The following is a 26,557-nucleotide window of genomic DNA, read 5'->3' on the forward strand; positions in this document are numbered from 1 at the left end:
TCAATCATCCAGCGGTATGCCTGAGAGGAAACACAAAGTAGCTCATTGACTTTGTATGCAGATTTACTCAGTGATTGCTAAAAGTTGAAGTGCTCTAACTAACACACACCTGCATCAGCACAGCAGGCCCGAGATATTTGTCTCCATTCCACCAGTAGCTGGGGCAGCTTGTGCTGCAGCAGGCGCACAGGATGCATTCATACAGCCCATCCTACACATGAGATAAGCAGAAAAGGAGACTTATTTCATGTTCACTTAGTGCTTTTAAAACTTCAGTGTATTACCAAAATAAAAGCTGTGGTGTACCAGTTTTTGTCTGTCCTCCACAGTCTGCAGGTACTGCTCCTTTCCTTCCATAGACTCATCCTTCTTCTTCAAGTAGGGTTCAATAGACTTGTACTGTGCATAGAAGTTACTCATGTCCTGTAACATACAGTCGTACAATCAAGGATCCAGTTGGCATACAACCATAAGAATACAACTTGATTAAGGGGTACTTGGTTCAAAAAATAGCCAAAGATGAAGTGGAAAGTTGTGTGATGTCTTGACCTGATATCACTGATATCATAATGTTAGGTCATAGCTCACATTTGGCAGTTAAATTGAATGTGTGATTTTATCTTTGACACTTTGCATCAAAACAGGATGAAATTGTTAGATCAATCTTAACAGCCCCCACAAAAGGAAGCTGATGGGACTAGTGGAGTAACCTGTTGTCTGCTGGAGGCAGGCTTGTTCAGGGTGTGATGGGTATATACTCACAGGTACAAGGTCTTTGACCACATACATGTGTGGCAGAGGGTAAATCTTCGTTGGCTTGCTAATGTTGGTGTCGATCTTGTTGAGACAGGCGAGTGTGTTTCCTCCATTAATGTTCATTGCACAGGATCCACAGATACCTACATTCACAAACAAAAAAAATACAAGTTTTGGATGGAATTACTAAAACAAGACAAGGTAAAGAAAGTTATTTTGTTTGGAAAACACACACAAAAGAGTAACAGAGTCCTTATCCTTGTGTTTCGTATGCTAGGCATATCTACAAAGCAAACTTCACAACTGAGTCATTTGAAACTTTTCAGGTTAGATTTCATCTTAAACACTACTCATTTCACAGAATAATGATTTTCCTCATTTCATTATTGTTTTATCATCTTAAGGTTAATGCATTTTGTTTTTTTAATAGTGTGGATTCAAATCAATGAATAACAACTTTTCTGGTATCACACTCCGGCCTCCGTGTTACTGACCTTCTCTGCAAGAGCGGCGAAAGGTCAGAGTGGAGTCCATTTCATTTTTTATTTTGATCAGGGCATCAAGAACCATCGGGCCGCAACTGTGAAATAAATTGAGCAAGCGAGACAAAAATGTGAAGACATGAAGTTTAAAAGGAGACATATCTGATCAACTTGTGCAAAGGTAATCCTGACAGGTTTTTCAGGAAATTTCAAAATTCAAAATTTCATATTTCATATAAATGAATTGTACTGAGCATTAACTTCACCAGTTCAAGTGAACATGATCCACTTAGAGCAATGCAATTAAAGTAGCGATATTCTCTGTATACATTATTAAAAAAAAATGGGCAGGGATTTGAGGGAATTTTAATGTTCCTCTTGAAAAGTCCTTCGAATTTCAATTAACAATGCCCACAGACAATCAATGTGTCTGGCTGAATGCAAGATAAAGTTCTCTTTTCAGAAAACAAGTGACCATGAACTGCAAGATGACTCAAAATAGAAAACCACAGATTCAGCTTCAGCTCAATCACGGTGTTTTTAATATCAGCGCATAATTCATATCATCAACATTTATGCAGTAAGAACTCTGATTATTGCACTGCACCACGATGCTGCGCCTCCTCATGGATGAGGGGAAAACTGTGACACCTACGTGTTGAGGTCAATCTCGTAGGTCTGCATTCGGGGTTTGTCCCCTGCCGTGTCTGGGTCCCATCTGTACACCTGGAACTTCTTTATTCTCGGTTCCGCTGCAGGAGCTGCTGCTGTTTGGACATACCGCACCCCCTGACAGCAGAGAAACGAGAAGACAGTCTTTATCACTCTGACAACATACTGTTTTCATTACACACAGTGTTAGGAAGAAGAAATCAGGGTGAACTCAAACAGAAAACATCCTTTCACTTTGAATCAAGCAGCCTCTCTTAATACTCTTAAATAGAATGTATTTCTGATTACCATTATGTTATTGATCATTCAAAACAACATGAATCACTGTAAAATTGCAGAGCTTTTTTAAAAGTACTATTAGTTCTTCAAGCAAAAGAGTTATGCCTTCTTACAAAAAAAAAAAAAAAAGCAAAACATCATTCAATGCCTCATATAAACCCTTGTGAAACACCACAGTGATGGCATTACTTTTACACTCGATCAGGTTGTTCATTCAACATTTTGCCTGGCCTGCTTTGTTTTTAGCTTGAATGCCATGACACGTTTTTGGTGCTCTCTTATGCATTGCTATAAGATAAGGTATGTTTACATGTTTCTTTAACCTCCTTCGGCATCTGGATTTGTATCGTCCACGTTTGAAATATGTACACATTCGCTGTTTAACAATGCATTGTTAAGTTAAGTGAGTTTGACTGAAGTTCACAGCGAGAGCTAAGCTATCTACAAGCCAGGAGCGGAACTACGTAACAAGGACTTCAGATCATAGACGCAGCGACTGATAGAAACTGTAACCAACATAAAGGTTAATGACGCAGGTTGATTATTCTGACTGTCCACGTACCGTCAGTCCGGCGGGGGAGCGGAGAGCCAAAACACCGCAGCGACTCAAGGACGTCAGGCCAGCTACCGACATTTTGGAGTTTCTCTGACCTCCAGTGCCTGCTATCCCAGCAGCCACCACACTCACCGCGTCACTGAGCTGTTTGGGGGCGAATGTTTTAATGAACGACGTCTGCCGGCTGCGGAAAACGCACAACAAAGAATGGTGTTACTCTCTATTTCTGCCACTTCTGCAGTAATATTTAGCTCCAACGAGTGAATATGTGTATCTGACATCGTGTTACTGGTGGTGTAATGGCTTTTTAGTGTCAGCCAACTCGAGCGGAGCAGAAGACCGGTGCACACAGATTGTCCGGGTTTTGTAAATCGAGCGAACCCCATGTGCCTGTAGTCAGTCGTCGTGCGGGCGTGTGGATTTGTACTCTCATAACATCGAGTTTCTTCTGCTGTGAGGTCGCTTAATGCAGTGTTTCATCGTTTTTCCCTAGAGACTGAAGGAACAGCCATGGTTTTTCTGTCGCTGTCTTGTTGGATCAGAAGCCGTGGACCTGACAGATACTGGAAAGTCCAAGAAGTTCTCAAACATGCTCGGGTAAATAAGCCACGACCAGTTCCTGCCAAGATCATTTTTGTAGGATGTGTGATCGTTCAGCTAACATTATCTTTGTTTTTAACCCTGGAGATGATATCTTAACTCGTCACACTCTTAACATTAACAGCAGCAGTGGTGGTCATTCTGTTGAAGTCATCCTTCCTGTTGGTTCCTCTTGCAGCACTTCAGAGGCAGAAAGAACCGATGCTACAGTCTGGCTGTGCGGGCGGTGAGAAGAGCTTTAGTGTACGCAACCAAATCTCGTAAGCTTAAGAAACGGAACATGAGAACGGTAAGACATGAAAATATCACTATTAACTGATATGTCAAACATGTCTGGTACACAGGATTGAACTACATGCTTCATATGACATTCAGAGTGGGGATGATTGAGGATCATTTGCCCCTCGTGGGATAATAAACTTGTTTTACTGATAAAGGATTTTTTTTTTTTTTTTTACAGCCATATAAACTAACGTAATCAAAAGGCAAACGACACTAATCAATAAGATTTATTTTGATTTGTTTAATGATAATCAATCATATGGACAGTATGAGACACTTTTAGGGAGCACTGGCTTCATATGAATAAATAACTAATGCAACAAAAAAAACTATCAAAGATTACAATACTGCGAGATTATTGCGAGAATGGACACTTCAGTGGAAAAATACTTTTATTTTAGCATTTAAGATTGAAGTTGTATTCTTTTTGTCTAATTATTTTATATTTTACTGTGCTTTTTTTTGATTATTTTCACATTGTTTGAATCCCAGGATGATTTAAATTACATTATTGAGGAAGGATTTATTCACTATTGATTAACGGCTCCCTAATCTTGTCCAGACAAATGTCCTATGTCAATTGAACAGACACAAACAGTAGCTCTTTTTAAGGGGTTACAGGTAATACAGGTTAGACATCAAAGCTCCAATTTGTGTTGAAGCTTACTTCAATTAAACGGTCCTTCAAACCCTTATTGCAGAAAGCTGGAATATTTATTTTTTAAACACTGTATGGTGGGGGGGAGTGGATTTCATGGTGAAATGGCATTCAGTTTCATTAATTACATTTGTTGTGTGTTTTTATCACTTTAGCTTTGGATCACACGAATTGCAGCAGCATCACGAGAGCATGGCATGAAGTATCCAGCCCTTATGCACAACCTCACCAAGGTTAGTTTTGTTGAACACATTGAGACTCTATGTTTATCGTGCTGTCTCTTCACTCTGTGTAAAACACTTAATTTTTTTTCTTCCTCAATACAGAGCAGCGTTCAGCTCAACCGGCGTGTTATCTGTGATCTCGCTGTGACAGAACCTCGGTCGTTCCTCTCACTCGCAACGCTGGCAAGAGCTCGGCAACAGGAAGGCTTCCGTGCAGCATTGGGTGATGGAAAAGAGCCTAGTGGTGTTTTATCCCGTGTTGTTCTGCTGCAGTAAAGCACTTTATACAGTTACATTGTTCTCAAATGTTACCTTGGTTTGAGAGCAGTGGTCTTGGATCATAAAAATGTTTGCAAACAGTCTGAAAGTTGCTGCTTCATTTAAGTAAATCTCAATTTTAATTGGCAATTCACTGCTTAGGACCCTGATTGCAAAAGAGAGTTTTTTTCTTTCTGGTTTGGTAAATGAAATACCAACAGAGCACTGTCCTTGAAGCTGAAATGGATGTACTGTGTTGCTCAAGGGCACTCCAGCAGGCCTCTTGCTTGATCCCTGACCTTGAAGAACACTTTCTAGCCTTACCACTCTGCACCCATGCCACAGTTTGACACATTTATTCGACTTTCCCTACTATTAAGAAAATGGATATCATTACATGCTGTTGTATTTTTTTCAGGTGAAAACCACTTCAAGTGAATATTAAAAATGCCCATCATAGGCGTAAATTAAAGGATCTTTAACTTAAGTTTAAAAATGGCAGTTTTACTTGCAAAATACAACTCATCTTATCCCCTCATTACCCACAATGCTGTGATCGATGATGTGATGGTATCAGTTCCCATCAACAACTATCCTTTGCTGTAAACATGCCAACTTTGTGAAGTTGAATGTGTTGGATTGTGACTTCATTTTTTTTTTATGGAAATGTCTGGAAGAAGCTAAACCCTAGGCGTTATCATGTATTGACTCTTCTCTCTGTGTAAATATATGTGACAGTTTCTTTCCTCTAATTAATTTCAATAAACATTTTGATACATACATTTCGTCATCCTGTCTTTTCTAATCTCATTGATAGGAATGTGATTTGCAGAGGTATTTCATTCTACACTAGACATCTGTAGGTTTCATATTGATTATGTCCCTAAAATGCTATTTAAAAAAAAAACAACCTAGAAAATGATGAACGAATGACACAGCAATGTCAATGAGATATGACTTACAGAACCTGGAAGAGTCTGATGCAATCCAATCACAAGAGGTTTCCCTTCATATGAATTGTAAGTACTTTATGACCCTCTGCGCCTACCGTATTCATTTTGGGTGGGATTACTTGGATGACCTCTGTTGAAGCGAGCTGCTGGGATAGCCAATGGTAGCCATGAGTACTAGCTACCAGCCAATCAGCGTTGTTGTTTTTCAGCTTCTCTGTTGCGCACGCGCAGAGTATTGCGGCGTGACACGCGTGTGTGGAGGAAGTGAAGTGACAGTACAGTAGCTGCTGCTGCCTTCTTGCCATTCACAGAACCGGCGAAATTGTATTTTATTAATTCTGTTTAGAATGTCGTGGCTGTTCGGCCTGAACAAGGGGCAGCCCGAAGCGCCTCCCGGGCTCCCGGTTCAGCCTCCACCACCGCCACCGCCTGCCGGAGGTTCCAGCGGCGGCGGAGATAAAGCCAAGGACAAATGGAGCAACTTCGATCCCACCGGGCTGGAGAGGGCTGCTCAGGCGGCCAAGGATCTCGACAAGTCCCGTAAGTGTGTGAGAGGGCAGACATTGACACACACCGGAGTGGAGGTTTACCCCGGGTTAATGGTCTGACAAGTTAGATAAAGATACTCCTCCCTGATTCATAGTGGTGGTCGCCTCAGTGATGCAGCAGCTTATTAGATTATTAGATAATGAGCCACAAACTACCAAGCCAGCAGCTGCACATGTATGTCTTTATTATATCTTTATGAGCTTAACGACTGATCAAATAGACAATGCTGTCCCTGCTCTCAGCTTCATTCAGACTTAAGGACACGGTTCAAAGGTCATTTCAGGTTGCAACATCCACTTGTTCGACTTACCTTGAAAAGGTTCACCCATTTTTCTTATTATTTTTTTTTCTAGAGTCAAATAATAAAAATGACTAGAAACAGAATTGTACAGTGAGAGGTGATGATATCTGTCTTTTTTTTTTTTTTTTTTTAAACAGAAAAACGTAATAAACTGATACCTAAAACTCAATTTGTGAAGCAGTCAAACTTCTGTGTGTGATCCTCTCACATCAATCCAGGACATGCCAAAGAAGCTCTGGAATTGGCTCGGATGCAGGAGCAGTCCACTCAGATGGAGCATCAGAGCAAAATGAAGGTAACAGATTCAGCTTCTACTGTATTTTGATCTGCTTCAGACAACATTTCATTTGTACCTATTTAAATTGATTACAAATATGTTAGTGTGATACTATAAGATGGCGGAGACATAAATCACTCTTTTTTTTTTAAATTCAGGGTTGTTTTTTATCACCTTTGCATTTTATTACTTGTGCATTTTATTGCTCTGATTTTTTTTTTGCTTCAAACATTACTATATGTTTATAACATGTTAATATAAGCAATAAGAGTTTATCACATCTCTGTCTCTTCATTAAAAAAGACACTTCTTGAGTGCACAAGATGTAAAGCTTTAATAGTGTTGTTGAGATTTTTTACCAGTGTATTTGTAAACCTGAGATTAACAAAGCAGGCTGACGTATTTGTAGTTGGTCAAAAATAAATGTCAGTTGTGGATATAATGTTTATTTCAATGTCCACATGGTATCTCTCCAGTAGCGGCTTCATGTAGCTCAATTGATTTAAACTCCTGTGACTTATGAGGGATTTGTTTTTTTGCACAAACAATAATAAAAATGTCTGTCTTCTTCTTACTCAACAGGAGTATGAAGCCGCATTAGAACAGATCAAAGGCGACCAAGTCCGAATCCAGGGAGAGGAGAGGAGAAAAACTCTGAATGAGGAGACCAAGCAACATCAAGCGGTGGGTATAGAAATGCTTTTTCTCTTCATATGTGTTTCTAAAGTGAAGAACAATCACGTGCGTTACAGAGTTTACTAGATTGAATTGAGCTTTAGGTTAACAGTTTTGTCTCGTTACAGAGAGCTCAGTATCAAGACAAGCTGGCCAGGCAGAGATATGAGGACCAACTAAGGCAACAGGTGAAGTAATCTCCTATAAAATTAAGTCTAAAATGCTTAAAAATGAGACTTGGTGTCTAAATAACGACAGTTGTGTTTTCAACAGCAAGCCCTGAATGAGGATAACCTCCGCAAACAGGAGGAGTCTGTACATAAACAGGAGGCCATGAGGAAAGGTGAGACTCAAATCAATGTAACATTGATGACAGGATCGCCTACGGAAGACTTTTTTTTTCTGATGTTCTTTTTATATCCTTGATGTTAACAGCAACAATAGAGCACGAGATGGAGCTGAGGCACAAGAACGAGCTGCTACGCATAGAGGCGGAGTCTAAAGCACGAGCTCGCGTGGAGAGAGAAAACGCTGATATCATTCGCGAGCAGATTCGGCTGAAGGCTGCAGAGCACAGGCAGACTGTGTTGGAGTCCATAAAGTAAGACACGCTAAGGTTTCTGACTAGAGCATATATGGTGGTGTCCTAAAAAGGTTTTTTTAAAAACAAATAACATGGCAGTATGTAACACAGGAATGGTCAGTTTTGTATGTTTGCTAACTGGAGAATCAGTTGCAGCTTGTAAACAGCTAAGGGGCGCGCCTACAGTGAACTGGTGTTTGCTTTTAGGACTGCAGGTGCTGTGTTTGGAGAAGGATTCAGAGCCTTTGTTTCAGACTGGGACAAAGTCACAGCCACGGTGAGACATCTGTTTTTATCCTCTATTGTATTGTTAAGGTGCGCTAAAAAAATAATCAGAGCCCGGCAAAGAGACGTGTGTTCCCTCTAGGAAATGAGTAAGGTACAATAAGCTAGAGGAGTAATTTCCCAACATGACCATGTCCTGTCCAGTGAGTTCAAGGTATTGCCCTCAGGCCCCCAATTTATAGCGCCCCCCACAAAACCAAGTCTTTTATTCTTTCTGCCATCTGGCTGTTCAACCTTGACAGTAGTCACTTGGAATGATGATTTGATGATTTGTTCTCTTGCTTGTGAAATTGTTTTCTCTTTGAGTGTTCTCACCTTATCCTTACTGTAAGCAGTATCTGAATGTTGATAGTGTAACTGTTGTGTCACTTCTTTAGGTCGCTGGTCTTACCCTTTTAGCTGTGGGAGTTTATACAGCCCGAAACGCAACAGGGGTGGCGGGACGTTACATCGAGGCAAGGCTTGGGAAGCCGTCATTGGTGCGGGAAACATCTCGTTTCACTGTGGGGGAGGCAATCAAGCATCCAGTCAAGGTAGCCAAGCACCAATTCAACCCTCTCTCTCCATTTGGGTATCTGCAGATCCTAAAAATGCTAATCGTACCTTTTTGGTCCCTCCTTTGAATCACGCAGACGGTTAAACGGCTAAAGAGCAAACCTCAAGATGCCCTTGAGGGAGTCGTGCTCAGCGTAAGTGAAGATCTTGAAGCAAATGCATGTTAGATACGTAATTTGTAAAAAAAAAATGTCTCACCTTGATATAAATGCATGTTTTACATCTTTTAGCCTTCCCTAGAAGAGCGTGTGCGTGATGTCGCCATAGCAACAAGAAACACAAGGCAAAACAATGGCCTGTACAGGAACATCCTCATGTATGGCCCCCCAGGAACAGGCAAAACTCTCTTTGCAAAGGTAAACCTGCAGACTAAAATGAAGTACATGACTCAACACATGAAAAAATACAGTGTCCTAAATGTGAGCTATTTCCTTTTACACCGAGAAGAAGCTGGCCATGCATTCTGGGATGGACTATGCAATTATGACCGGCGGTGATGTGGCACCCATGGGCCGTGACGGTGTTACAGCCATGCACAAAGTGTTTGACTGGGCTAACACAAGTCGACGCGGGTAGGTTGCTTGATGTTTTAGAACATGAGGATGCTGATTTGACCAATACACCAACAGTACAGTCCTCTACAGTCCTATTAAAGTCATTGTTTTTTTTCCTGTTACAGACTTCTTCTTTTTGTTGATGAGGCTGATGCATTCCTTCGCAAGAGATCTACTGTAAGTCCATGTGCATTTTATTTTTGGGAAGTCTTAGAAGTTTTTTTTGTTAAATTCTTCATCCTATTCAACTTTTTAAAATGACATAATCCTCCCTCCTTTATTTGTAGGAGAAGATCAGTGAAGACCTCAGAGCTACTTTGAATGCATTCTTATATCGCACTGGAGAGCAGAGCAACAAGTAAATCATCATTTATTTTTGTAAATAATGAGGGTCTAAAACCTAATTTCCCATTATTTATAATAAGTCGTTTTCTCTTCAGCATGTCTCACACCTGCTTGATCTCTTGTTTGATTTCAGGTTCATGATGGTGTTGGCCAGCAATCAACCAGAGCAGTTTGATTGGGCCATAAACGATCGTATCGATGAAATCGTGAATTTCGCTCTGCCGGGACCCGACGAGAGGGAGAGGCTGGTGCGATTGTACTTTGACAAATATGTGCTGGAACCCGCCACTGGAGGGAGGCAGTGAGTACAATCCTCACAGCTGTGAAACAAGGCATGAAGCCAAGCCACTGCCGACTAGGGTTGCACACTGAAACAAGGAATTGAGTTTGGTCCATGAATAAATTGATGTATTATACTGATTCAGTGGCTGAAAGGCTGTACCAGGATCAGGATGAAATTCAGACACTTTTGAGATTAAGGAAGCCCAACATACAGTCAGTCAGTTAATTGCACCCATGCTTTGTTTCTCTGTCACATATTTGTTGTGTGTGGCTTTGTGCAGGAGGATGAAACTGGCTCAGTTTGACTATGGTCAAAAGTGCACTGAGATAGCGAAGCGGGCAGAAGGCATGTCAGGGCGAGAGATATCTAAGCTTGGTGTTGCCTGGCAGGTACGTTCCCAGTAGTCATTGTTAACCCAGATCAGTGTTCATTTCAAAGTGTTAACTTTAATTTCTTTAATATTTTAAATGAGTAAACGAAAGTGTATAATAAGTGTGTTGGACTATGTTCTCTTGTAGGCAGCAGCATATTCATCTGAAGATGGTGTCCTGACGGAGGCCATGATTGACGCTCGAGTTGATGATGCTGTCAAGCAGCACCTTCAGAAGATGGACTGGCTGCATGGGGAGGAGGAGGCTCAGGGTAAGACCCTTACAACTCCCCAAGCTGGGGCAGAAACCAGTGGAGGTAAGATGGGCTTTACTCTGCCCCTCAGTGAGGCACCTCAGGCTGAGGAGGTGATTGCCCCAATCCTTGAGATTGATACAAAAGAAGAAGGTGCAAGTATACCACCTCCTTCTTCAGACAACAACCTATCAGCAGAAGGCAAGAGTGAACAGGACTGTGAAGATGCTTTCAAAACAGAAGCGGCTGCATCAACAACAGCAGAAGAGAGTTTGACCAAGCCTGCAGTTTCCACTGACAGTGAGGGCAAAGTTGAAAAGAAAGACAAAACTGGATCTTCACCAAATGATGGAACTCCAGTTTGATTGGTAGATTGTTCAGTGGTAGAAAAAATAGTTTACTGTCCATTCAACTTGTCCACAGGTCATGACTTAAAAGCCTGCACAACTGTCTGTAACAGATGAAGAAAAAAGTCAACTGGTTGGAAGAGATAATCAGTTAACTTTTCAATACAAAACTGAAGCCTGAGGCTCTAACATTCTAATATATAATGTATGGATCATAAAGATGTATGTGAAACCAGACTGTAATAACAGTATGTAAGTGTTGTGCACAGTGGAGTGTCCATTGGAATGATTAAATGGATGTTTTTTATATGAACTTTACTCCTGTTTTTTTTTTTTTTACATTACAGGAAACAATCTGTATTTTATTATAAGACCAGTAGCTTGGATAAGAGTTTTAGAAACTTAATCAAGAAACAGTTAAAATCTCTATCAGAGAGCTGCTGCATTGTAACAGTCAATGGTGTGACATCTATTAGATGTATCCTAAAAGACATTCTTATGTACTAAGAGACATCAGACCTTGCATTGACCTTTGATATAGAGCATGATTAATATTTATATATGGTCCTTAGATTGGAGGGATTTATAATGCTGTGAATAATGGCAGAGAGGCGCTTGGATTGAATGAGGCAGCAATAATCTATCAGTATTAACATGGTATCTACATTTTAAGGTAATGGCCTCGGACACGAGGAAGCTTCTTCTACGGGGCAAAGTCAAGGGTACGCTATTCTTAAATATAAGCCAATCTATAAAACTCCTGTCAGACAGTACTGGATGTCTACATGTACTTCTTCAGTATCACATCATGTTTTAGGCCAGGCTTTCCCCACCTTGGGGTTCCGACTCAACGTGGGGTTGCATTGGAATTTAAATGGGGTCACCGGAAATGTTTATTTATTGATCAATAAAGAATATATTGTTCATTAAAATAAATTAAACACATGCTACTGTTGGCCATCGTCAAAACTGAAACTAAAAAACGTGCATAGTCTCTGTCTGTCGTCCATTGTGCAGAAATGTCATCCAAACCTTTCTTCCTCTCTCCACAATAACATACATGAAAAAGCCTACATGTGGTCTAAGATGAATGTTTACTTGCAACACAGTAGAAAAACTTGATTTAAAAGCATTTATTTTATCAAAATGTTTTGGATGTCTGGAGTCACTAGTTTTGTGTATTCAAAGCGGGGTCACGAGCCAATGAAGATTGGGAAATGATTAATTTTTTCAGCCTTATATGCCTTTACTAGAGAGACAGGAAAGTGAATGGTGTGTTGTCTTTAATTCTAGTGGGGTATCCTACTGAACTTTTTTTTAACACTTTTTTAAACACTCAAAGTTTACAAAAGTAGTATTTATACAGACATTGAGTGAAAGCCTATCATAGATACATTTATCTACGTTAGATTACAGCCGTTTGAATTGTGTCAATAATTTACAAATTACATAAACACAAATGTGGCTGGAAGACAAAACATGAAGAGGTTTATCTTACTCTTGATGTGATGGTGCATCTCTAAAATGTTTTCTCCAAATGACCACAGCGGGCTTTACCTTTGGGTTGGCCTATATGTTATGTAACGATACCTGCGATATCCCTCCGTGTCAGCAATAGTCTGAACATCTCTTGAAGACTCAGAGTGAGTGACAATAGCAACGTACTTAAATGACAGGCACAAGTTGAAACTGTCCCTGCAGAATCAAATGATATACAATCAATAACAAACAAACGAAGGCCTTAAGGCCAGTTTAGAAATGTTTTCCCGGACGGTACAAGATGGTTTAAGAGTCTCCTGGTAGCTGAGCCTGGTCCCCCCTGTGGCCACCCCTCATAACACATACACAGACTCACAATCTAGTATTAAATTCTGTTACTGAAACAAATATAAATCTATTATATTTTATGTTGTGGTATTTAATGATGTGTGCTATTATTTGGCATAATATATATTTTTCAAAGCGATCATCTTAGTCTATTTTTCACCTGGGTTTAACATTCCCCTCTGACAAAACAACTTGCCCCAGTTTGGCCCCCTCAGTAAAAGTGGTCTAGAACCACCACTGATTAAGAGGCATCTGGTGCCCTGAAGTTGAACAAGACCGCTTTTGAAGTTCACATTAAATCTCATAAGAAACAAACATTAAGTAGCAAAAAGCAAATAAAGACCAATGACATTTTCTTCAAGAGGATTCTTTTTTTTAGTTGATTCATATGTACATACAGAAATATCAGGCACTCTGAGCTGAGCTTGCAGTTCGCAAATAATTACAATGCTTCAATTGTTGGAACATTTACAAAAAAACAAAAAAACCTATGCCCTGAAAATAGCATATCCAAGTTTAAATATGCATCAACATATTATTTTGAAAACACAAAGGAGAGCCTCAAAGAGGTCTAGGTTTGGTTATTCATTGTTAGCCCACCCACTTGAACTTAATTCTAACCAAGCTACATCACATCGTCGCATCAAAAGAAAAAAAAAGAAAAAAACATTCAGTTGAATTAATTGTACTCTCGGTCATACCAAATAAACACGTTTACACTTTCACAGATCAGGAATACCAATCTGACTTATATTCTTAAATCAAAAGTAATTTCATGTCACCTGAAGAAAAAGAGTCAGCATTAATATGCTGCAATTAACAAAATCTGAACATCTTGTAAAAAAGGTGTTGAACTAGGTGTGTGGGTGTTAAAGCTCTCCCTGAGGAGACATGGTTGAGGGTTTAACTGGACTGACATGGAGAGAGGACCTTGGCCTGACCTTGAGCCAGAGAAATAAAGGCAGAGCGAGAGCACAGGTTCATCCTATGCATAGAGAAAGAAAAACATCATCACCAATATGTCTGACACCAGCCATTTGTTAGGTCCTGACCCAAAGCTCTGAGTTTGTGTGTTTGTGTGTCTCTATGTGGGCACACAACATTTTGTACAGGATTCTGAAGTGTTTGTATTTATATACTATTGTTTGATTGCTTGTGATCTGGGTCTGTGTTTATTGCAAATGTCTATTTTGTATCAGTAGAAACAGACAGTGTGAAGAAAAGGCCTGTTGCTCTTCTCCTCAAACTCTTGTAGGAGCTCGTCGATTTCATTCTCCATGTCGTCGGTGTGCTGGATCTGCAGGGGCAGAGAAAGAAGCATGTTTAAAACCTCCTGCAGCCTATTGGCACCAATGAACAAAAGCAATTCTTGGTACATTATTTATGAGTCTATTGCATAGGTTGGCTGCATTTTCACGAGGTGAGCCCTGAGCATCCTCATATATGTTATTATATATTGGAGATTGTGTAAACTTTAAGGCCATTCATTCAAAATGAAGAAGTACATGGATTAACAGCATATTTTTGTTCAATGTTGATCCACAATGTTCCAAAAGACATAAATGACTGTTTGTTGCCCTATGGCCATCAGTGTGTCTGCATAATTGCATTAAAGAACCCTGGTAGAAAACACTCACACATTGACACAGCTCACAGATAAGGAAGGCGCCCAGCGTGGCTTCCTCGTGGTTATCCTGAATGTCTACATTGATGACGTGCACAGGCTGCAAAGTCTCCTGCTCTCTTGAATTCAGATCTAGGATGCAACAACAGAAAAAAAGAGTGCGACCCAAAATCAAAACTGTGTAGTGTCAAAGCAGTGTTCTTGCTAAAATGCTTTACCAACTACATGCCTTCATTAATTAAATTTTTTTGTATGAATAGTCTTACCCTCCAGTACTTGGTCATAGACTCTCTCTTCACAGGTGATGACCAGGTCAAACTTATCCTTGCAGTTTTGGAATCGCTCTGGCTTTGATTTGATGCGTTTGTTGCGGTCCAGCATGTGCAGGATGCCGTTCTGTGTGTATCTTATGAGTGGGGAGGTCAAGGAACACAGTAGAAGCAAGCAAAACAGCTCTAAATAGAAAAAACAAAACTCTAATCACACTTTCCAGACACCAGATTTTAGATCTCATTCAACTGAGCACTAAAAATGTGGGCAGCCAGTCGGTAAGACTGTTTGAAGCATAGATCAGCTAAAGTGAGACTGTATACTTTGATAGCGCCTTGATGTGCACATTTGAATGGTGTCACTAAGTCTGTGTATTAGATAAACTGTAGCACCCTCTAGTGGTGTCAGAAAGGCAAAGCATTCAATAGTGGGCTGCTGAAAGAGAAAAGGTTTAAAAATTAATTTTATCAACAAACCGTAAGGCAAAATTTAGGACACAGGCAGGTACATTTTTTGGTGCTTATTACAGATTAGAATAAGTGTTTACATACTGCCCAATACTTCTTCCTAACCACAGCACATCTTACAATGTCATGCATTTATTTTTAAGTAACAAAAGAAACACTGCCGAGAATTGTCTACAATAAGGGTCTCTGTACAGTTGCAAGGATTTTAAAGAAGCCCAGAAGCAATATTTAAAAAATAGTCATAATTTGTAGTTCATGGACAAATTGACTTGTAAGCCAACCAGAGGTTGAAAAATGAATACCGGCAATCTAGTGTAATCTTTAGCAAATTCCCAATTTCAAGAAAAGCACATCTCTCCTACTTTTCAATCTGGATTTTCAATTGAGAGGCCTAATTAACTAGATCATCCCAAGACGAAATATCTGAGGCACAGTTAACCATTTAGCCTCAACTTTAAACTATACTCATCCTCCTGAAGGAAAATGAAATACACTTGAACAATGAACTACACTAACTCCATAGGTTTAACACAATGTTTAGTGGGGAAATGGATTATTTGTACTACACAAAAATAGCCCAAAAAAAATAAGGACAAAAAGGATATTAGTTCAAACTTTTTGAGAGCAAAAATGCATCATTGTAATGAGATCACGTCAGAATATCCTGTACATTTAAAAATAAATCCTGTGTTACTTACTTTTGCATTCTTTCCCCTGCACATCTGTTATTATCTATGTTAATCTTAAGCAAACATGCATCCATACATTTTATTCACATACATTTTCCAGTGATAAGTCATTTTCAGTTGTTCTCTTGAGAGCTCTATATACTTCTCTTGCTATCTGGATATAATGCTGGTTTTACTGTGTTAAGTTAATTTCAGACATAGATATCTCAAGATCTCAACAAATTAACTCCCTATCACAGGAAGACCAGTATTATGTGGAGATGATGACATATATCAACATCTCAGGAAAAAAATGATAATCAGGAAATAACCAGTTACCATGAGAAAACAGTTACATTAATATATGGATGCATGGCTGCCGAGGACTTTGATTTGCAATGCGTCAAACGTTACATAATATTTACTCTAAGGTGGCCAATACACAAATCCTCACTGACAAGGTACACCACCAGCTTGTTTAAATGATCTGCTGTAGCCAAAACGGCATTAATCTAAATATACATGAAAGAATTGTAGTTCTTGAAACATGATTAAGTATTTAATTCTTTCTTTGCTTAAACTCTGTCTGGGAAGACTGTACTTGATGTACTATTTTTGTAATTTACTTTTCGGTAAATGCTCGTATTGCCTATACGTTTTCTACATGTGACCACTGTTATTCTTTGCTGACGCAATTCCCCACCGTTGTTTGTTTTTTTTCAACTGTTTTTGAGGTTTCACTGATAACGTGCCAGCTATTCAGTTAACAATTACAGGAAAACAAAAACAAGCGAGCCAGAAGTAGTGGTAAACCATTCAACACAAACTGTCTCCTGCACACTTGTGCTCCTAAAGCTTCAAAACTTACATTGCAATGACTTGAAAAGATGCATGTTGCAAAGACATGAAAACTGCACTAAAAAGGGAACAACAGTGGTAACACGAAGAACCTCAAAAATACAGACACTCAAAAATATAAACTAGATTTTTAGGAGTGTGTACAGTTTTAATTTTAATTGAAAAAACTCAGCAAAAATGTAACACTTTGATATTCACCAAAGGCACTTACTGCTCCAAGGCTGCTGGGTTACAACCTGTTCGTCTGTCCCTGTGTTGTATGGGTTTAAAAAAAAAAAGCACGTATCAGTAATACATTTTATATACCTGCCTTTGCTTTACCTTTCTTCGCTCTTGCTCTCCCATTTGCCGTGCAATTCACACTTCCATGAACTCCCACAAGGATTAATGTCTAAACAAAATATGTTGACGTGAGCCATGCTTACTAATTTGGCTGCAAGTACACTGTAAATGCATGTATGTGTGTGTGTGGTAGAGAGGGTGAGAAGGGGATACAGTTCCTTGTCCTTGCGGACCAAATCGTTGTACATCTGTACATAAGTCGTTTTGAAGTCATACACATTTGGCTTATCCGGGGCAGGACCGGGTAGCTTCACATGAGACCCTGTCCCAAATGATCGTACATCAAATCCACGTTTACTGCAAAGATGAAAACACAAGACAGCAAATTAAATATTTTCTATCAACATATCTAGATCCAAAAAAACAAACAACACAAGAAACAAAACATTAATATTTTCACAGTGCATTACTGTGATAGGACCATTTACAGGTTGTCTCCTCCAGTGCTGAGTCAGGGGAACTTCGTTTAACTAATCTTTTGTTTCTCAATCTTGAGAAATTGGATAGAATATATAGTAGAGTATATTTGTTTAATAATTTGGTTACCTAATAGGTACATTTAAAAAAAGTAATGCAGTTATCCTCCTCTAGTAGGCTACTTGTTAAATAAAAAAAGGGGGGGGAGGGACACCGCTTTCAAATGACAAAAGAAATACGAAATAAAACCGAGTGTAAACAGTCTCTGAATACAGTATTTGGTTTACAAAGCATAAAAATAATAATCTTGAAGACATTTCCTCCATGGCAGTGTTAACCAGCTGCAGTTGCTCCTTTCCGGAATATTCCCTACAAGGGGGCGCTCTTGTCATCATGAAGGAGGAAAAACTACCTCACAACTTCAGCCGGTGTTTTTAAATGCCTAATCTGTTAGAATCCTGACTCAATAGAGCGTTTTGGGCAGACACTGGCCTTAACCCAGGTAAAAAAAAAAAAAAAAAAAAGAAATGTCCATTATAACCCTGCAGGGGAGACAAGACGAGCGAGTCCTTTGTTAATGCACCGAGGCCCGACGGATTGTTGTCTCCCTGTCAGCATGGCCGGTTTAGAAAACGGCTCGACACCGCACACATTTCGGGTGCCTTCACGGTCCTTTGAATGTTTTTGTTTTCATCCCGGTGGTTCATCATCTTTACCTGAGGATATTGTGCGCTTCCATACTGCGGTTCTGGTTGCTCGAGCACACGACCGCCACACGCAGCGGGTGGCTCGGCATTTCGACTCCGGCTGAAACTAAACGATAAGCTGTCAGAAACTAATAGAAGTACTAAGTACCTGCGACAAAAAAAGAACACACCCCTATATCAACACTAAATAACCACAGCGTTCAAGAACAACGACTACGCTATGAGCTGGTCTTCTTTGGAAGCAGGAAGTTAAAATGGCGGAGCTCCGTTAAATAAGCTTTAACTAGCGATGTCATTTATGGGCGGAGCTTCCCACTTGACAAGGCGAGAGAATGTGGCTACGTAGATGTGACGTCAGAAACAACAACTTTTTCTTATGTTATCTTGCATGAAAGCTGTAGTCAACAAAACAAAGTGCAACTGGAACACTTAATATGTCCAGGTAGGAGCACACATGTGAATCAAATGTGCCGTCATGATCTGTAGGATACTATTTTATCATTTAAGAAAGTAGGCTTTATGCTACATTTTCTTTTATTAAGGCTCAAGAGCACGTTTGTTAACCTCTTATTTAATCTGTGTTAGAGTTGAGCGTCCATGCTAAACCATAATGACATAAAGTTAATCAAGGCTTTCAGAGATTTTACCTTTTCTGTTTAGCCATTCTAATTAAAATATTGTGATGTAATTTGCCATTTTGACAATGTTGCAAATCAATAAGGAAATCTTTGTACGTCTCAAACCCTAATAAGACAGAACTGCTCTGTATGTTTATCTAATCACTTCCAGAAAACAACCTAATAATAAAACAATATTTGCACGCTGTTTAATCATGCAGAAATGTATTAATTAAAAGAATGTGAATATTTGAATATATAGGCCCCATTATTTTTTTGTGTGATTGATCATCATCAGAGGGTTAACCAGGGCAAGTGTTTATTCAACATTCAAATCCCTGTCTGTGGTGAATTCTTCACTCTCTCACACACAAAATGAAAACTAGGGACTGCTGTAATGTATCACAATTGACCTCGTGGTACTTTATTAGGCTAACTCACAGCATGATATGAAGGCATTCTAACTCGAGATGTTTAGCATTTAGAGATTGTACACCAGATTGCATTGCCCTTCACAAAATGGTATCAACACATATATTGTATACAGACCTGAAAGAAAAACTACATTTTAGAATTGTTTTGTAGAGTAGAAAAAATTCATTCAGAAAAGTTTTATTTCCCAGCAGCAAAAACGGGACCGGTCTCGATGTTTAACAGGCTTCACAATGTAGCAAAGACTGCTGTTTCGGATGTTCAAATTGTATTGCTCTATAAATGCTGTCAGCATTTAGGTTGACAGACTCAATCACAGACCAACTCAAACAAAAACACAACACTGTAATCTACTGTATATTAGTAAATGTAGGTTATCAGTACTTTGGATTCAGAGCATCCTCGCAAAGGTTGGCAAGACATGTTTTTTTTTGCAGAGTCACAGTTGATTGTGCTTAAATTCAGTTATAATGGATCTGTAAATCAAATTATGAGGTTATTTAAAACTTATCGTTGCCGACCATGAGTGACTATGATTGCGAGATTAGATATGGTCATCATGGATGTTAATTGTAGATTATTTCTTTTCTCAGTACATTTTGAATGCAGTAAAACCTCAGTGGTGCGAATGAGTGCGGTAGGAGTATGTATGCTGTGTTGTGGGGCTCATGATGTTTTCTGTGATGTATGCCACTAGCAAGCAAATGATGACCAGCATCACACAAATAGCTCCCCCAACTGTTGTCATGGCGATCACAATGTCCTGCATCCCAGAAGGTGGTAGGGTGAACTCTACACAGTCCCGTTGCTGGTCTGCTATCAAAACTGGATCAGAGTGGGCCAGGGAGCGCAAGCAGATGCGGTAGGGGATGTTCTCGTGCAGCTCGGTCAGGAGGAAGTCCCTGCAGCCAGATCCAAGATGGACACCAGCACATTCAAACTGGGTATAGCTTCCATTCCACCAGCAGCTTAGTTCATAGCCTCCTCGTTTGTGCCGACGTCCACTGAAAACAGAACTTAACCTTATAGTTCCTTCTCTTGTTAAATCGGTTCCAAGATTCTCACTGCTTTTTTGACCAGCAGCAGTCTCTTTTGTCTTTATATCCTGGCCAGTAATTGTGGATTCTGACCCATGGGTCCACTGTAACAGTACACTGCCATTGATAAGAATATTTGCCACCAGATTCCCAAGAGACACCACTGTCCTGCAGTCTGCCTTATGACACTTGTACCCAGACAATGTGTTTCTAAAACACAACTGCCCGCCAATGCCTCCCTCGATCACTCGGTAGGCACACAAAGGTGACTCTCCTTCCTCGGGGATCTGGCTTGGTCGCCTGCCAGACCTCTTCGATACCACAGTAGTAACATTGCCTCTGCTGGTGTTGAAAGAAAAGCTATTCACCTGGCTTGTTAACTCTTTAAGTTTTGGTGATGGCCTACTTTTGTGGCTGTGATTGCTATAGTTGGAGCCGATAAAAGTCTGTTTTAACCAGTTTGGGGGCGTCCCCAATTGAATCCTGCCTCTCACCTCTGATGGGGATGATGTTGATAGTGATTTTGAAGATGCTAAGTTGCTGCGATGAGATCTGCTGGAGCCAGCTGTCTGGTGAAATGTGCAGAGCAGGAGTGCCGATATGGCGAGCAGGAATTGTCGGGGTTTCATCTCAGTCCCTCTCATCGAATTATTCTCTCTCGAAGTGGATCAGATGAGCGATGGTACATGGCGATCTGATGCCTGCCATGAGCTCTGCCCTACTTTGCACACAGGCGAAATCCAAGTGCAGCCGGAAAGCGCATCCATAGGCGAAAGGGGCGGATGTGCATCTGCGACAGAAGAAAAAAAAAACAGAATATCATCCAGTAAGAAAGAGATCCGAGGATGACCTTGCAGAGGATACGCTCACAGGGTGATGTGAAAAAGCCTCGACTGTGAGATTAGTCACCCCGGTGCGGATTCTGACTCGCAGACGTTTCTGAAAATTTTTTTTTTGTGGAGGGACAGAGAGGACTCAGCTATCGTGCCATCAGATTTCGCTTTCTTCTTCCTGTCTGGCTTGACGTAAAGGCTTTGATTCCTGCTGTGTGAGAGTGCACATGGAGAAGCGCGCGCCAAAGAGTGCATGGGAGCGTGGGTGCGTGCACAAAATATTTGTAGTCATCATCAGTCGGTTTGTGAGTCATCATCCCACACAGAGCGTCAGGTGTCCGTCAATAAAGAAGTCAGCATCCAGAGTCCTGCCAACACTGAGTTTTACCTGTTTGAGTCCGGAGTCCAGACTTTTTCTTTTAACTGGTGAGGTCCAAATGGAGGGGTGCTGACAGGTGCTGACAGGTGCTGACAGGTGCTGACTTAGTCAGGGATGGCATGACGTTTACACGCTGGACCTTAACATCCTTTATTTGTGAGAGGAACAAAGTAGGCATACGCATAGTTTTTTGTATCTGATTTGTAGTCTGATTTCAACTAAATAAATGTTAAATAACTAGGCCTAATTCTGCTTCCCACAAAGCCTAAGGGAAAAAAAAGTAACTTCAACCTGAAAAAATAGGCTATATATAGGCTAATACAATAGTAGCAGCTAGACCCTTTTGTCTTTCAACAAAAGTTGAAATAAACAAAGTCATTTATTTTCTTTCTATTGATTCATAAAAAGAATTTAAAATTTGTATTGTTTAAAGTTGATTTGTTTCTTTATGCAGTTGGCATAGTTATATTTTGATTTGACACATAGCCATACCAAATATTTGCAAGAATATTTAACACTGTTCATTAGGTCATTTTTTACAATAAGAATCCCACTTTATTGTCTACTTTACTTTACTAAAAAAAAAAAAAAAAACGTGATCTGCTCACTTTGCTCCAGTTCTCTCTCCCTCAACACACACCTCATCTTTCCATACACACACCAGCCTGCCCCACCTCTCTCTGTTTCTGCCTCACTGTGTGTCTGTTCTGTTCATTATCAGCAGCTTGTTTCATTCTATCACCTTAAAACACAACTTAACTCCTAAACAATGGGTTACATTGACATTTGACAAGACAGGTCTAAAAAAACCATCATATTTACAGGAGGTCCATAAAAAGAATGCTTTCAATACAGTGTATGTTTCTGTCACAGTGAAGAGTGAAGAGGAGTTGGAGGGGCAGAGTGAGGGAAGTATTGATTGATTTTGTTGTCTATCAAAAATAAATGAATAGGCCTATTGACAGTTAGTAGACCTGGTTGTGGTGCCCAGGTTAAGTGTGGGAAATGTTGGATGTTCTACCATATATTTCTCATATGACAGACAGCCTGATGTGGAAAAAAATACAGTTGCACAAGCATGAGGCCCCCTTACATGGAAAATGAGGCCCTATAGGCAGTTCTTTTCAAAGTGGGGGTCTTGACCCCCCTAGCACCCCTGCGGCCCCAAATAGTTGAATTTGGGATGGCACATTGGGTGGCAAATCAGTTTTCAATGGACTCCTAGTTCACCCCTGGCCACCTCCTTGATATGCACGCTTACCTTGTGCTGCTCACCTGCAGGTTTTTTTCATACACACTGTTTGCAGGCCGGCCTTTGCTTATAGCATCTATTTTTACTTATGTTATGTATATAGAATTCAAAGGCTCATATATAAAGTTATGAAATAATATATAGATTTTCTGTATTTGTCAAATATAGTAGTTGTTTTCATAATTCAGTTGAAAGAGCGTGTATATTAATGATTAGAATTAATTCTGAATGAAATGTATTATAATATTTTCAATACCTGTTTGTTAATAAAAATTTGGTTTGTAAATATCTAATTTTGGTGCTTAAAAAGATGAGTTTAGTTTAGTTCAGTTTATTTGTTTTTTTGTTTCGTGGACAGTCCCCTTTTAGTTAACTTTACAGTTAAGGAGCCGCTTTAAGCCTTTGCGGCTAATTTCCAGCTGTAGTCCCCGGCCAGCTGTCAGTTGGCAACCTGAAATGCATTATTGTTTCTTTGTTTTAGTACTTTTAAGTTCATAGACTTTATGAACTTATGATGGATAAGTCATTGGTTATTGGATCTAATATCTTTTTTTATTTAACCTTTATTATTTTCCCTTGCAGGAAAATATAGTTAAATATAAAATATCTGTAGATTGTCAAATGTGATTTTGGATATATAAACTGTATGATATGTGTGTAGAAAAAGTAATCACATGAAATTGAGAACATTTCTCAGATTTTCTCCACCACAGTGCCATTATATTTTGCAAGACAGAAAGTCCTTGCTCTTTATTTGAGAGAGCTTGTTTTTATTACTGTGTTGTTGAGAAGTAGAGAAGGGTCCAATGAAAGCAAAACCCGACTCCACATTTACTTCAGTTATTGTTTATTTTGCAAAACCCCTTTTTTGATTTGGGATGATTAATTTGTCTGTTTCCCATGGTTGTTAAATGATTGAAAATCTCACATATAAAAAGCTTTTGTTTAGCAAAATAGTTAAAAAAAATACAATCAAAAAGCATCTTATAGTTCTCTAAGCACATTTAATTGAACAATGCTTATGCGTGATTATTCACAGCAATAGCATCCATGTCCCAAGAGAATAACTTGGCAAACCAGTAAACAATTAGTACCAAGGGAGAGAGGATGCATTGCTGACAAAGAGGAGAAAAAAATGCTGCATCAGTGAGATTAGTTTAGCTCCTTCTGTCCCTTTGAGGTCTCAGAAGATAATTGGTCAAATCTGTGTAATCAGCAGTTAACAATATCTCTGATGGTCGGACACTTAGTTCAGCTTCTGAAAATTAAATAAACAGATTGCTTGTGCTTTTCAACATGCCCTTTAAATAAACAGAGTTAATAAATCATATTGTGATTATTGGAATAGGAACATGCTGAAAAGAACACAACAATTAACAGTGACAAACACCTGTTGATATGATCGGCCACGTCAGCAGACAGCATTGCATTTTAAGTTTGTTGGTGTTGTGGAAAGAAAACAAGGAAAATGCCTTCCTCTGCATTTAGTCATGAACATATTGGATTAAATTGACTATGAGCCTGATCAGCAAAGATGAATCCTTCTGTGTGACAAACCTTTTCAGTCCGTGTGTGCCCATATAAAACATCCTGAAGGCCATCAGCAGCTGTAGTGGATAATGTGAGCTGTTGATGTCTTTCTCCAGCACACATGCTGGTCAGAAAGGTAAAGCAAACTATGTTGCCATGCAGTAAATGATGCAATGTCAGAGGACCTCACTGTAGAAGCTTTTTTGTTTGGGCTATTGGTCTTTTCTGGCATCCTTGGAAACATCCTGGTTATCCATGTGGTGAGATTGAATATATATATATATATATGTATTTGTTAATTTAACTGTTCTCTAATGTTCTCAGTCTGTTTTGCTTAATATCTCAGGTGCTTCAGTCAGCTGTTGAAAGTCCTTCTGGGAGACTTCCTCCCTCTGACACTATTTTGGTGCATCTCTCTCTGGCCAACCTACTAACCTCACTGTTCCGCACTGTGCCCATCTTTGTGTCTGACCTGGGCCTGAATGTGTCCCTGTCCCCGGGCTGGTGCCGTGTCTTCATGCTGCTGTGGGTATGGTGGCGAGCTGTGGGCTGTTGGGTGACTCTGGCTCTAAGTGTCTTCCATTGCACCACACTGAGGCGACAGCAGGTGGCCTTTGGACCTTTGGTACTGCAGAGGGAGAGGAGGCGGGTATGGATCGTTCTAGCACTGGTGTGGGGGGCAAACCTGGCCTTCTCAATTCCAGCTCTGGTATACAGCACTCACGTTCATGGCAACGCCACTGTCGAGCTGATGGTGATCAGTTGCACCACCAGGCCTCTGCTGGGCTGTGTGTGGGAGTTTCCCAGCATCCAGCAGGGCTCAGCCTTTGCCTCCACCTCACTGGCTTTTAATGAAGTATTGCCACTGGTGCTAATGGTTTGTACCAACTTGGCTACACTTCATGCTCTCGCAAAACACATCCGAGCTGTAACCGCTGGTGCAGAGGCAGGGAAAACGCATGGTGAGCTGGACAAACATGTGGCCACTGAACGCAAAGCAGCTCATGTCATCATGTCTCTAGTGTCGCTCTTCGTGGTCTGCTGGGTGCTGCAGGTTGCTGCTGTGACTTACTACAACCATGATGGGGGACACCACGCTGAAGGGCTGCTGACTGTGGCCCACTTCTCTGCATCGCTATTCGTAGGATTCAGTCCCATGGTGGTGGCCCTCGGTCACAGCAAGCTGAGGAGGAGAATTATGAGTATGATACAGGGCTGGTCTAAAGTTCTTAATTGTCACAGTGAGTTGTCTGATAAGGGGGGCACATCCTCTAAGACTAAAGGAAATCAAACCATTTTTATTGTTCAAAAAGAGCAAAAGGTCATAAAAGTGGAGGAAAAGGTCAAATCAATAAAGTGAGTGCAATGATATCAGACTAACAAACATATTCTAATATTTATACTTAAATGTGCAGAGATGCATCATCAATTTAAATCCAGTGATTATGTGATCTCTGTTTCTTCTGAACTGTTAAGTATTAATGTTCTTATTTAAGATATTCTTTCACACATGCAACTTAAACTTACACTTGTGTTGGTAGGTCAGCTATCATTACTGCAAAAGATGATTGTATTGATTTTACCCAATTCAATCCACTGCTTCTTTTTTCTATGGGGGTGAAATGTATTCAAATGACCCTTTGAGTTTCTCATCTCATTTTTTATGGATTGACTGTTCTATACAGTCAAGCTCTATTGTAAATGTCAATATCATGTACAATTTCTCAGAAAGTTGTGAGCCCAAAACAAAACTTTACAATGGCTCGCACCAAGTCCAGTCACTTTTGAGCTGAAGACAAAACTCTACAAAAAAAAAAAAAAAAATCTAAAAAAAAAAAAAAAAAAAAAAAAAAAAAACTTAGGTCAATCTAAAAATCCACAGAAATTTGGTAACAATAAAATAGTTTGAATCTGTCACAAGTTACCATTTTATTGGTTATCTTTAAACTGTTTTTTTCCCCATGGTTTTGAAAGTTTTTGTAGATTTGACCAATCGTGTTTTCTTTGGATCAGTTGTTGTGAAATTTAAAATAAAAGCATTATCTACATAAATCATTTAAATAATTGGTTCATAAAAACAACAATTAAACATGAATTACTTAAAAAAAAAATATATATATATATATATATGTATATGTATTTAATGCTGGAAGGTCTGTGAGAGCTGCACCTTCAGAGTTTCAATAGAGTGTACTGTCA

At 39.7% G+C, this 26,557-nt stretch overlaps 6 protein-coding genes across 7 annotated transcripts in view; 3 read left to right on the forward strand and 3 right to left on the reverse strand.

Annotated features, from left to right (window-relative positions):
- The window catches only part of sdhb (succinate dehydrogenase complex, subunit B, iron sulfur (Ip)), a 3,926-nt gene extending 780 nt beyond the window's left edge, over positions 1–3,146 (reverse strand). The window contains exons 1-8 of the mRNA XM_020642440.2: positions 3,025–3,146; positions 2,752–2,929; positions 1,894–2,027; positions 1,251–1,336; positions 763–899; positions 307–423; positions 110–211; positions 1–20 (exon numbers count right to left, since the gene is read on the reverse strand). The exon at positions 1–20 is cut by the window's left edge and continues 103 nt beyond it. Coding sequence (XP_020498096.2) covers positions 1–20; positions 110–211; positions 307–423; positions 763–899; positions 1,251–1,336; positions 1,894–2,027; positions 2,752–2,929; positions 3,025–3,131 — 881 coding nt within the window. The 5' untranslated portion in view covers positions 3,132–3,146. The remainder of the gene's footprint in view (positions 21–109; positions 212–306; positions 424–762; positions 900–1,250; positions 1,337–1,893; positions 2,028–2,751; positions 2,930–3,024) is intronic.
- Positions 3,147–3,207: 61 nt separating this feature from the next.
- On the forward strand, positions 3,208–5,547 carry mrpl20 (mitochondrial ribosomal protein L20). Its single transcript, XM_020642441.3, has 4 exons — positions 3,208–3,342; positions 3,524–3,634; positions 4,441–4,518; positions 4,612–5,547. Exons 1-4 carry the CDS (start codon positions 3,256–3,258, stop codon positions 4,783–4,785), a joined length of 450 nt encoding a protein of 149 aa, XP_020498097.2. The 5' UTR covers positions 3,208–3,255; the 3' UTR covers positions 4,786–5,547.
- Positions 5,548–5,949: 402 nt separating this feature from the next.
- On the forward strand, positions 5,950–11,411 carry atad3 (ATPase family AAA domain containing 3). The gene is made up of 16 exons (XM_020642319.3): positions 5,950–6,260; positions 6,789–6,865; positions 7,430–7,531; positions 7,651–7,710; positions 7,796–7,865; positions 7,958–8,123; positions 8,313–8,382; positions 8,768–8,923; positions 9,023–9,079; positions 9,176–9,301; positions 9,393–9,517; positions 9,625–9,676; positions 9,787–9,857; positions 9,978–10,145; positions 10,408–10,516; positions 10,646–11,411. The coding sequence occupies exons 1-16, from the start codon at positions 6,068–6,070 to the stop codon at positions 11,114–11,116; spliced, it is 2,073 nt and encodes a 690-aa protein (XP_020497975.1). The 5' UTR covers positions 5,950–6,067; the 3' UTR covers positions 11,117–11,411.
- A 1,865-nt stretch (positions 11,412–13,276) lies between these two features.
- Positions 13,277–18,562, reverse strand: ssu72 (SSU72 homolog, RNA polymerase II CTD phosphatase). Its single transcript, XM_020642426.3, has 5 exons — positions 18,288–18,562; positions 17,308–17,451; positions 14,816–14,955; positions 14,563–14,681; positions 13,277–14,222 (listed from the first exon to the last, which is right to left on the reverse strand). The coding sequence occupies exons 1-5, from the start codon at positions 18,365–18,367 to the stop codon at positions 14,121–14,123; spliced, it is 585 nt and encodes a 194-aa protein (XP_020498082.1). The 5' UTR covers positions 18,368–18,562; the 3' UTR covers positions 13,277–14,120.
- A 728-nt stretch (positions 18,563–19,290) lies between these two features.
- fndc10 (fibronectin type III domain containing 10) lies at positions 19,291–21,375 on the reverse strand. Its single transcript, XM_020642328.3, has one exon. It carries the CDS (start codon positions 21,006–21,008, stop codon positions 19,944–19,946), a length of 1,065 nt encoding a protein of 354 aa, XP_020497984.1. The 5' UTR covers positions 21,009–21,375; the 3' UTR covers positions 19,291–19,943.
- Positions 21,328–26,552, forward strand: ora4 (olfactory receptor class A related 4). Of its 2 annotated transcripts, none has more exons than XM_065954872.1 (2): positions 21,328–21,462; positions 24,705–26,552. In XM_065954872.1, the coding sequence occupies exons 1-2, from the start codon at positions 21,451–21,453 to the stop codon at positions 25,716–25,718; spliced, it is 1,026 nt and encodes a 341-aa protein (XP_065810944.1). In that variant the 5' UTR covers positions 21,328–21,450; the 3' UTR covers positions 25,719–26,552. The 2 variants fall into 2 exon arrangements, with proteins under 2 accessions (XP_065810944.1, XP_020497988.1); XM_020642332.2 differs by lacking the exon at positions 21,328–21,462 and adding an exon at positions 24,505–24,618.
- The last annotated feature ends 5 nt before the right edge of the window (positions 26,553–26,557 follow it).

This window comes from Labrus bergylta, chromosome 5 (assembly GCF_963930695.1).
Source record: "Labrus bergylta chromosome 5, fLabBer1.1, whole genome shotgun sequence".
NCBI classification, from domain to species: domain Eukaryota; kingdom Metazoa; phylum Chordata; class Actinopteri; order Labriformes; family Labridae; genus Labrus; species Labrus bergylta.

Excerpts from the sequence above, each read along its gene's own strand:
- ssu72 (XM_020642426.3), bottom strand. The coding sequence starts at position 18,367 with ATGCCGAGCCACCCGCTGCGTGTGGCGGTCGTGTGCTCGAGCAACCAG. Across the intron at positions 17,452-18,287 it reads GAAGCGCACAATATCCTCAG|TAAACGTGGATTTGATGTAC; the intron begins GTAAAGATGATG and ends TCATCTTTGCAG. Across the intron at positions 14,682-14,815 it reads CTATGACCAAGTACTGGAGG|ATCTGAATTCAAGAGAGCAG; the intron begins GTAAGACTATTC and ends GTTGCATCCTAG.
- fndc10 (XM_020642328.3), bottom strand. The coding sequence starts at position 21,008 with ATGAGAGGGACTGAGATGAAACCCCGACAATTCCTGCTCGCCATATCG.
- ora4 (XM_020642332.2), top strand. The coding sequence starts at position 24,532 with ATGTCAGAGGACCTCACTGTAGAAGCTTTTTTGTTTGGGCTATTGGTC. Across the intron at positions 24,619-24,704 it reads ACATCCTGGTTATCCATGTG|GTGCTTCAGTCAGCTGTTGA; the intron begins GTGAGATTGAAT and ends TTAATATCTCAG.
- atad3 (XM_020642319.3), top strand. The coding sequence starts at position 6,068 with ATGTCGTGGCTGTTCGGCCTGAACAAGGGGCAGCCCGAAGCGCCTCCC. Across the intron at positions 6,261-6,788 it reads CAAGGATCTCGACAAGTCCC|GACATGCCAAAGAAGCTCTG; the intron begins GTAAGTGTGTGA and ends ACATCAATCCAG. Across the intron at positions 9,677-9,786 it reads TCCTTCGCAAGAGATCTACT|GAGAAGATCAGTGAAGACCT; the intron begins GTAAGTCCATGT and ends CTTTATTTGTAG.
- mrpl20 (XM_020642441.3), top strand. The coding sequence starts at position 3,256 with ATGGTTTTTCTGTCGCTGTCTTGTTGGATCAGAAGCCGTGGACCTGAC. Across the intron at positions 3,635-4,440 it reads AGAAACGGAACATGAGAACG|CTTTGGATCACACGAATTGC; the intron begins GTAAGACATGAA and ends TTATCACTTTAG. Across the intron at positions 4,519-4,611 it reads TTATGCACAACCTCACCAAG|AGCAGCGTTCAGCTCAACCG; the intron begins GTTAGTTTTGTT and ends TCCTCAATACAG.